We start from the raw sequence: 10,373 nt of genomic DNA, 5'->3' as shown, positions 1-10,373 counted from the left end.
TTGTTGCCTTTGAGCTCATTTGCAGTGCCACAGTTGGTCAGAGTATTGCACAGTCTCAGAGTTCCCATCCACCCCATCTATCACAGCACTCAGCTCACAGCACACTGGGGTTCTTGAGCTGATTTGCCTTCTTGGAAAGTGTTCAACAGAACAAATTAAACAGCATCAAAACAAACAAACAAAACTAAAGCACAAATAAAACCACATTGCCCCGTTCCCCCCCACAGTGGGTTCCCTGCTTTTCCCAAAGACATGGAAAAGGAAGCTACAAAAGTGTTAGACTGTAGAAACAGAGTTGCCATCGAAAAGAAACATACTGTGCTCACCTTGAGAATTAAACTTTTTTATTTTTGCCATAGAAAGCTCTAAAACTAATATCACGTGTTGATTAATGAAAAGTAGAACACAACTTTAAAAAGTATGTTAAGGAAAGACTGTACAACTATATACACCACAGACTGGGGAAACCAAGGAATGTTCACATGGAACATTTCCTAGGCAACAGCTGTAGATCTCAGAATTCAATGTATATAGTTGTCAGCTTCTGCATCTTTTTATAAGCTGCATGCCTTAACAGAACAAAATAAATAAGCAGTAGATGTTATTCAATATTTATTTAGTTCACAGAGTGGAATGTTATGGTATGTATCCCCAAAGAAACCAGACAGTGAGGATGCAGCCACCATTACCATATTCTGCAGCAGATCTGTAAATGGTTTTATATGCATAATAAACGACTGAGAGGTTTGCTACCTTAGCCTGTTGAAATTTTTCATTTCTATATAAATGCTTTGTCAGATTCAACCTTTTTCTTCCATCATCCCAAAGCCAATTTCTTAATATTTACATAAGTTTTTTCATTAAGTTAAACTGGAAGTTAAATGCTTACAAAAACAAACAAAAACACAAATGTAAGTGCAATAGCCAGAAATCTAAATATAAAAGCTTACTCATGGCCCCATAAAAAGTTTTCAAAGAATGGATTTAACATGTTTCCAAACCAATAAATACTGGAAGTGAAATTAAAGAAATGCTTTACATACCTCTGGACTTTGGATATTAAAATCACTTCCAAGGAAAACTGAAGACCCTGAGACACATGCAAGCACGAGTCTTCTAGCAAAAATAGTTACAAAGCCCTAATTTTCCAGTTTTCCTCCAAAAAGAGACCTTTACTAGGCACAGTTTAATTTAAGGTTTTAAATATATCAGCAGCAAATAGTGATAGCCATTATGTTTAATTCTGTACTCTGTAATGTATGCTTAACTCCAGATCCCAACACAGGCCATTTACTTAAGAGTTGGGCTCAATGATCCTTGTGGGTTCCTTCCAACTCAAGACTATTCTGTGATTAAACATGTGTCATATCAATAACAAAAATAACATTGCATTTGTCTCCACAAAGCTGAGGAAGTCCCATCACAGCACCAGCCAGCTGTGCAACACAGGCAATCCACACTCACATCCATGAGGAAAATGTGTGCCTGCAGAAATGCCACCTCAGTTACACCCCGCATTTAAAGCATGACCCATTGTATCCAAAGGGGTCTGCAATATGATCTGGAAATCATCAGGTATATCATGTTCTTGGCTGACAAAGGAGAAGTGCTCAGCATCACATGCACCACATAAACAAATCCTCCTCCCATCAGTGCTCACGTGGATTTCTGGTATCGTTTTTGTAGCTCAACTTAGATTTGAACTGTTTCCCATTTAAGTGCCTTTCTGTGAAGAGTACTGTGTGTCTAAAACCTTTGAGAGTCATAAAATCAAGATACTAACTTAAAACATGAAAAAGAAAAGAGAAACCTGTAACTGCAATTTAAGCAATTAAAGGTTTCCATAACTAGTACTATGCACAATAGTCTTTCCCAGTCACCTCCAGAACTCGAGTTTTCATATTACCATTTACAAAAATTCAACAAGTCACTAACTCTGAAATGCTAAACTAGGACTCCAGCAAACAGCTGTTTTTCTCTACCATTTCCTGATCAAGTTGGACATCTAATTCATCTTTTAACTGTTTAAACAGGCACCAAATGAAAGGAGAGTAAAATGGCAACATAATAAACCCAAACCTGGAAACACCTGACAACTAGACAATTGCAAAGAAATTATACTTTGGGTCATGGTGAATAAAGGGTATTTTCTGGTTGTTGGTTTAGTCCTCATCTTCCAAAATGTATAAATGGGGGCAAGTGTGGGGTGAAATCCAAATCCCTGTTACACTTGAAGATCTAGCCAAACAGGCATACAGGATCTTCAGCAGCCTCAGTGCTAAACCATGAATTCATAGTTTTGAGAAGTCTTCAGCTAAAAACAAATAATAGTTTTATCATTTCAAAATTCTGGACTGAAGCCCTTCATCTTGAAGTGGAAAAAAAAAAAAAGGAACAGCACTTTATATCAAACTAATTACTGGCATTTTCTCCAGCAGTAAGAAAATGCAACAATATTTCTCAAGCTGTAAGGTAAAATTATCTCCTTCCTAAGTGTTCTAAGCTTCTTCACTATTCAGCTTTGTAGGGTTTGGTTTTTTCCCAATGCAAAAAGAGTAAAATAACAAGGTCCAGAACACTGAATACTTAGCTCACCACACTGCCAAGTGTAAGTAAAATTTGTTCAAGTTAGCCCTAACTGAGTATTGCTTGTTGACAAGACTTTTTGCATGAAGACAGATGATTCATAATATTTATAAAAGCAGAATTAGGATGCTAGCTCAAAAACAGACTACTCCAGTGTAGTAGGGGATCGTGTATTTGGCCCCTTGTTCACAAATGTGAGTTGTGGGATTATTTTTTTTAAATGGTTCCATGACCAAGAGACTATGATGAAAAAATCTTACTGTTTTCTTGGTTAACATCTAAACAGAATTCAGCATTAAAGTGCTAACATGAAAGAAAGGATTTACATGGTAAATATGGGTACAGGAAATACCTCAATTAGTTTAGAAATATTTCTAGCTCTTTAGAAGGAATTGTACATTTTCAAGCCACAAGTCCTCATGTTTTGATCAAATTTAACATATCTGAAAACTCTGATAGCGCCTTAGAATGTCTCACTCTCTATTCAAGTAAGTTTTCTGATTAATTGCTTCCACAAATCACTGCAGTTAACATGGTCCATCTAAGTGTTACCATTTGGTTACTTGGTAGAACAACTTCTTTTGACTTTAACCTTTGATTTTACAACAATTTCAACAGTTCAGTTAAAACAGCTGCAATGCTCCTGCACTGAACCCTTTTTTCCAGCATTTCAAAGATTTCAGTAAGATTCTGGTATCACAAACTCAAATTCAGTACTTCCCTCTGACGGGTTTTGTTTAAAAATCGTTTCATTTCCCTGTGGAACGAAAATGTCATCCCAGGTGATTTGTTTGGCTGGAGAGTTGGAGGCTGTTCCCTCAGTGCCATCCTTCCCTGAGCCAACCCGATAGACAACTCCCGCCTGGCTGATGCCCGGGACGCTGCTGGGGCGGTCGCTGATGTAGGCGTACTGCCGGATCTGCAGGGACCTGCAGGGGTGCAGCCGGTACAGCTTGGTGTCCCCAGAGGGGTCCTGGCTGTGCACGGATCTGATGTGGGAGATGGTGATCTGGTAGTTGATGAAAGATTTGCCGCACGTCAAGCACTGGTACCTCCGCTCCCCGGTGTGGTGCAGTTCGTGCTTGGTGCGATACTCTGCGAGGGCAAAGACTTTGTCACAGTAGCGACAGGGGTACTTCTTCTCCCAGGAGTGCACGTTGAAATGTCTGCGCAGGCTGGTCAGGCACGCGTAGGACCTCTTGCACACGATGCAGATGTAGTAGACTCTGCCGTCCACTATGAGCTCGTAGTGGTCGTCGTGCTTCACTTTCATGCGTTTCCCCTTTGGAGATTCCTCACCAGACTTTTTGGGTGTGTCATCGGGCTTGGCTTCCCCTTCCTCAGAGTCACCCTTCACAGGGATGACTATGTCATAGGTGTCCTCGCCAATATTTGCATACACCTTACAGCCTGTGGATAAGCCTCCTATTTCAGTTGCTGTATCTAATGTTATGATTTTCTGCCCATCTGCCACATTCTTTGATGTTAGACCCGAACTTAATTCCTTGTTGCTTCCAGAAAGGACATCTGAGATTTTTATTTTCAATTCTCCAGCTTTAGTAGATGACTCTTGGGAAAATGTAACAACCTGTTTTTTCTGTACACCTGATCCTTCAGTGCTCCCTGCCTTAGGAACAGAAGATTGCTGAACCAAAGAGCTGTTGCTGACCAAACCAGGACTAGAGGAGCTGATGATATCGACATCATCTTCAACAACCTCTTCATCATCAACAGCCGTTGCTTCCACTTCAGTTACAGAGCCATTATTGGATGGCTGCTGGTTCTCCTCAAGTAAATTAATTGTAGGAGTCACATGTGTTTGATGCAAGGAGCTGGTACCGAGTGAGGAGTTAAGCAGAGGCTTGTTCAGCACGATGATATTAGGAGTAAAATGCTGCGGCGTTGCCGAGGCAAATGATTCAGTACCTGATTGTGTTTGGCTCGGGCTCAGCTGAGTGGCAGACAAAGTGAGGTTCTGAGCTGCTGTGCTGTTTGTCAAATGGGGAGAGCCACCACTGCCACAGGATTTTTGGTCAGAAGCTCCAGCTGGACTTGAGCAAGGCTGGTTCTGGCTTGCAGCATTTTTGTCTTTAGTACATTCTTTTGGAGGAACGATCTCAGAACAAAAAATGACATCATCATCCTCCTCATCTGAATCGCTCACTGTAATTTTTGTAGTCTCATATTCTATGCCATGTAAGGAGAATGACTGTGTTATAACTGGCATCCCATCTGCTGCCTCTTGACCCTCTGGCCTGATTACAGTCACCTGTGTTTCAGCATCTCTTTGATTTGGACTAGAAGCTGAAGTTTTTGAAGCACTGTCTTTGACCTCGCTGGGCACATTCTTGCCTTCAGCCGGAGGGATGCCCAGATCAGCTATGAATTTAACACCCAGCTCCTGCCCTGATTTAATCAGTTCATCAAGTAAATCAGACCGGACACTGATTATTTTGGAACTATAAATATAATTAAGAATTTCTGCAAAAATTTCTGCTCTAACAAAGCTCAGTTCAACCACTTGACCAGCCACTGAGAAAAGCTGGTGAAAATATGTGCTTGAGGCTGAAAGGATGTTTCTGTGAGCTCGAAATTTCCGGTCCTCCACAATGACTGTAACATCACAAAAAAGTCCATGGCCACGTTGTTCATTCAAAGACTGAAGGAGCACACTAGAATATTGTGTGTCTGTTGCAGAAATAAGTTTTTTCCCCTCCATTCCTACAAAAGGAAAGCAAAAGATATCAAATTAGTAAAAATGCAGATTTACAGTTTTAACCGCATAACAACATTCACATATTTACTGTCTACTCATTCTTTAGGAAAAAACAAATCTGAGATACTGTTCAGAAGATTATGTGCTACTGCACTCCGCAAATTTGTTTCTTATTGTTGTTTGTCCTTTCCTCTTCTCCACAAGGTAAGTGGAATTCTGAATATATCCTCTGCTCTTACAAGGTGAGGAACAAAGAAACAACACCTCATCCTAAGCAACAGCAAGTAAGGTTAATTGTAAAACCAAGAAGATGGAAGCTTTGGGTCCCGAAAGCAGCTTTAAACATTATTAGTAATTTATTTTTAATTGTGAATTATTCCATAGATTGTTATGAGAAAGCCCAATACCATGAAGTTATTTATGGCCAGACACCAGAATCTATCTGTGTGTCTGCATATTACCAGTCAACTGAGTTAATGAAAACACTATGGATAGTGCACTTCCTTCCCCAGAAAAATAAACTTTTCTTTCCTCAGAAAAATAAACTTTTTTTAACCCCATATCATATATTTGCAAGGCTATGTATGTCAAACTGAGGCACTAAAGCAGCACCATAGCAAAACATATCTGCTAAGTCAAACTAACCTATCTGCTATCACTGCCCAATCAAAGCCCCCCAATAAGCCACAAAAAGCAACATCAAAATACAGAACAGCGAGCCACGGGCTCTAATTTTTCCCGTAAAACTTTTATTTCCGCAGGCCAGGCCGGGCCGGGCCGGGCCGGATGAGACGCCGATGCCGGAGTCCCGCGGCCGCCGCTCGCCAGCCCGGGGAGCGCGCCCCGCCCGGCTGCCCCGCGACCCCGGGGGGCCCGGCCGTGAGAGCCGCGCTCCGAGCGGAGCCGCCGCCGGGGCAGCAGCGGCCGGTCCGCGGCCGGAGGCCGAGCGGGAGCGGCGGCGCTGACAGCGGCGGGCCCGGGGAGCGGCCTGGCAGCACCGGGCCCGGGCTGACGGGCGGCCCCTCCGCTGCTCCCCGAGCCGTGCTGAGCCCCCAGCGGGGCGAGAGGGGCAGTCGAGCCCGCGTTACCTGTGCCGCGCTCCGGCCGCGGCCCCGCCGCCTCCCGCACCTCCGGACCCGCCGCACCGCCGCCGGAGGGCGCTGCCGGCGCTGCCCTCGGCTCTGACCCGAGCGGCCTCGGGAACCGTCGGGCCGGGGCGGGGCCGGGCCGCGCTCGCGCCGCTCCCGACCGGGCCGGGCCCACCCCGCGCTCCCGCCGCCGGCAGCAGCCCCGAGGCCGCGGGGCTCCGGACACCGCCTGGGACGCACCGCCCGCACACCGCCCCCCGCCTGCCGAGGTGCCGAGCGTGCGGCCCCGACCCCGCTCCAGCGCAGGCCGTGGGACGCCCCGGGTCCCGCACACGGGCCTTGCTGCGGCCTCGGCAATTCCCGCCGGGCTCCCGGCTCCCCCGCGTCCCGGCGGCGGCAAAGCCCGGCACCTGCCCTGCGGCTGAGCGTGTGGATAGGGCCGTGCAGACGCTATTTGCCGCTGAGTGTCATTTCCTTCCCGGGGGTATCGGCGCTGCTCTGCCAACGCTGACGCAGCCGGCACCTCCGCCTGGCACCGAGGGGAGCTCACACCCACACCTGAGCTCAAAGCCCCCCCTGCTCCTGCTGCGGGAGCATTTGTTTGGAATCCTCTGCGCCACAGAGACACGTGTTAGACTCTGCCAGCACTGTACGGACATGCACGGCTTTGACACAAAGTGCCTTGGACCAAAATGACTCAAATGCCCATGCGACACGTGGCCACCAAAGTGACACATCCGCAGCGCGGCCTCTTGGAAACTCTTTCTGTTCAAGAATGCTCCAAGAACACCAAGATCATAAAAGATATTTTGCGTCTTTGGTTACTGATTTGTTCCTTTTTTTTTTCCCCTATGCATTTTGTAGACTTGAACCACAGGGGTTCCTGATTTTTATTTTTCTTAAGATTCAAAAACTTTGACAAGAACAAATATCCTGTCAAGTTCAACGAAAAACGTAACAGGCCACAGCCACTGGTAGACATGACTGCAATCCTTCACCTCATAAATCAGCAATGAAATGGTCCTGCCTAGGTTTATGAGCAAGAAATACATAATAATCTTTCTTCTAGCAAGAAAGTCACCTGCCAGGCTCCCTGTATTTGTGTAGTTAGTAACAAAAGTTCCTTTTTGAGGTGAGCCTTCAGATTTTAAATGTTACAAAAGCAGTTTCTGTTTATTTATAGGTTTTACCAGAGAGTCAATTGGATGAGGATAAATAATAGAACACACTCATCAGGAAAAACATAGGCTTTTCTTCCTCATATGACCCTTCAATTCTCTTCTCCTTTGATACAGGTTCTTCATAATTTTTAAACAGGAGGCTACATTAAATGAAAATAATACTATAATTGTTTTAATATTTAATCCAGTGCTTTTTTCCTCCTCCAAAAATGTGTGATGGCCCAAATTAAACAATTTCTTAACCTTTCATCCTCCAGCTTTAAGGACTTTTCTTCTCACTGCCTCTTCCCATACTAAAAATCTAACAGGAAAATTTACATCTACAGATGAGCACTGACTTGGAAGGATCCCTGCTCCTGAAGCATCACCAGATCTCAAAAATCAGGTTTGAACCACTTATTCTGAGGCACAGAAATGCTGCCTGATTTAAAAGCTGCTGGGAGAGCTGCACCATCTCCTTGGCTTTTACCTTTCTCACAGCAGCTTTTCTCTATGGCAACTCCTTCTGTCAGACATAAAATCTGAACCCCCTGTCACAGTGCTGCAGTCAGGGCACAGAAAATGCTCTCCCCAGCTCAGCCAGTTTGACTGAAGCTGTCACCATCTTGCTGCACCTCAAAGCTGAATTTCAATGTGCATTTTTTTTTGTCAACATGCATCTCCTATTTTAGAGGCTGTTTTTTCCACTTTTATGTTTAGATAAGCCAAGAAAGTGTTTGGTGATTCAAGTCACATAAAATCTTACAATGTAAATACCAATATGAAAGAACCATTTTATCTAAGATACTGACAAGAAACATCTAGGATACAGAACTACATGTGGTCTTTTTGGAACTGAAAAAATAAGAGACCCAATAGCAACTTTTATCTTAATGTATAGAAGTGATCAAAAAAACTTTGGGATGGAGGGTCTGAAAATATGAAGTACAAATTTAAAGAAATTTATGTGCAGGCTTTTGCAAGAAGACAAAACAGTATGCAGTAACATACTGTTATGTATGTTACTGCATACTGTTTTGTAATTCAGTAACAAGTTTTCAATTAAGCAGTTTGAGAAGCTCTTTTGTTTTTAAAAAATCCACTTTGTGAGAATAGAAAATTTTTTTAAAGAGCTGAAAAAATTGAGAAACAAAGTAACATAGTAACATTCTTCATCATGAAAACATGTATTTTACATTAAAATAAATTAAACTTTATAAGCAGAACAGTAAAGGGTTTTCAATAAAATTGAAATTCAATATTATCCTACCTAAGACTACCTTTAAGGACAGAAATATTCTTCCACTGTGGGAATTTCAAATAAAACATCACTGCTTCTGACTCTAAAATACAAATTTCCACTGTTTGTGCCTTGAAGAAATCTCTGAAAGTATTTCTCCTGCCAATCCCATTATATAAAGCCTCATATAACTGAATTAAGAGTCCAGTGATCCTTTTACTGACATTAGAGGTTGTTGTAGATGCTCTTATGTACTGCATGACATTATAACTTGTGCACTTCAAGTCACCTAACAATATTAGCTAACACAGGTGCAGAGTGCTCCTGAGGCAGATGTTTTAGTTACCATTTAGTCAGATCTAAAATCATTTAAAATTAGTTTGTCAAAATAATCCCAAGAAGGGAGAAACTGGGCTGTGCCCACATAGACACAGGTGGCAGTAACACCACACACATGGACAATCTCTGGGAAATCTTTTATGCATGTGGTTCTTTGCACCCAAAAAAATACACAATTTAAATAGGCTTCTTCCATCTTGCAAAAAATTTTATGCTGCTTATGGTAGGTTTGGGAGCTAAAATACTGTTTAATTTGTGAAAAAGAGCTGGCATACCCTGACATAATTTCTACACAGCATAAACCAGCATGGGTTTCCCAGGGTGGAGCAGCTGTCCAGAATGTCCCGTTTACCCGAGCTGGCAAAACCCAGCCGTGTTACACTGCACTTCCAGAGCTGAGCACAAACTCGGGTTCATTTAAGAAAGCTCCGTGGCAACGTGGTCAAACCTGAGCGGGAAGGGCGCTCACAGAAGAGTGGGTGTCTTATCTGAATACATAATTTGTATCATCTTTGTAGATAAAGGTTAAGGAAAAGACTGAAGATCATCAACTCCAACCGTGAACCCAGCGCCAGCCACATGTTCACCATCAAACCATGTCCTTAACTGCCACCTCCACAGGGTTTTTAACATTTCCGGGGATGCTGACTCCACCACTTCGCCGGGCAGCCTATTCCTGTGCTTGATAACCTTTCCCATGAAAAAAATTTCGTAATACCCAACCTAAACTCGGGGCCGTTTCCTCTCGTCCTGTCAGCTTTGCCCCGAGCCGCCGCAGCGGGACGGCGCCAGCGCCGTGTCAGGCCGCGCCGGGAGGCGCCGGGCGCCCGAACACCGAGACCGGGCCTTGCCGGGCCGGGCCGTGTCAGGCGGCGCCGGGCCCGGGCAGGGAGGGGGAACCCCGCCGGGCACGGTGAGCTGTCCGCGGGGCGGTGCTGCTGCCGACCCGCCCTGGACAGCTCCCGGGGCCGCGGCCCCGCGCCGGTGCCCGCGGAGCGGGGCGGGGCCGGGCCCGCGCCGCCACCGCCCCCCGCCCGCGGCTTGCGCCCCGTCGGTGCCTCACCTTCCGCCGCCGCCGTGCGCGCGTCCATCGCTGCCGGGCGGCCGCCGCGGGGCACAAAAGGAGCCGCCGCCGCCGCCGCCACCGCCGCCGCGTTGCCGGCCGCGCGGGTGGGGCGGTGACCCCGCGGGCGGGGCCGCCCCGCTCCCGCCCCGCTCCCGCCCGGCCGGGAGGGCACCGGAAG

At 45.4% G+C, this 10,373-nt stretch overlaps 1 protein-coding gene across 4 annotated transcripts; it reads right to left on the bottom strand.

Annotated features, from left to right (window-relative positions):
- Positions 1–327: 327 nt before the first annotated feature.
- Positions 328–10,326, bottom strand: ZBTB33 (zinc finger and BTB domain containing 33). Of its 4 annotated transcripts, none has more exons than XM_071442372.1 (2): positions 10,193–10,326; positions 328–5,307 (listed from the first exon to the last, which is right to left on the bottom strand). In XM_071442372.1, the coding sequence occupies exons 1-2, from the start codon at positions 10,218–10,220 to the stop codon at positions 3,266–3,268; spliced, it is 2,070 nt and encodes a 689-aa protein (XP_071298473.1). In that variant the 5' UTR covers positions 10,221–10,326; the 3' UTR covers positions 328–3,265. The 4 variants fall into 4 exon arrangements, with proteins under 4 accessions (XP_071298473.1, XP_071298475.1, XP_071298477.1 ...); XM_071442374.1 differs by lacking the exon at positions 10,193–10,326 and adding an exon at positions 6,801–7,402; XM_071442376.1 differs by lacking the exon at positions 10,193–10,326 and adding an exon at positions 6,805–7,402.
- Positions 10,327–10,373: the final 47 nt, after the last annotated feature.

The sequence above is a fragment of the Agelaius tricolor genome, unplaced genomic scaffold (genome assembly GCF_023055355.1).
Source record: "Agelaius tricolor isolate 1412-34295 unplaced genomic scaffold, bAgeTri1.0.p SCAF_17, whole genome shotgun sequence".
In the NCBI taxonomy this organism is placed as follows: domain Eukaryota; kingdom Metazoa; phylum Chordata; class Aves; order Passeriformes; family Icteridae; genus Agelaius; species Agelaius tricolor.
This window is presented reverse-complemented; position numbering and strand designations above follow the sequence as displayed.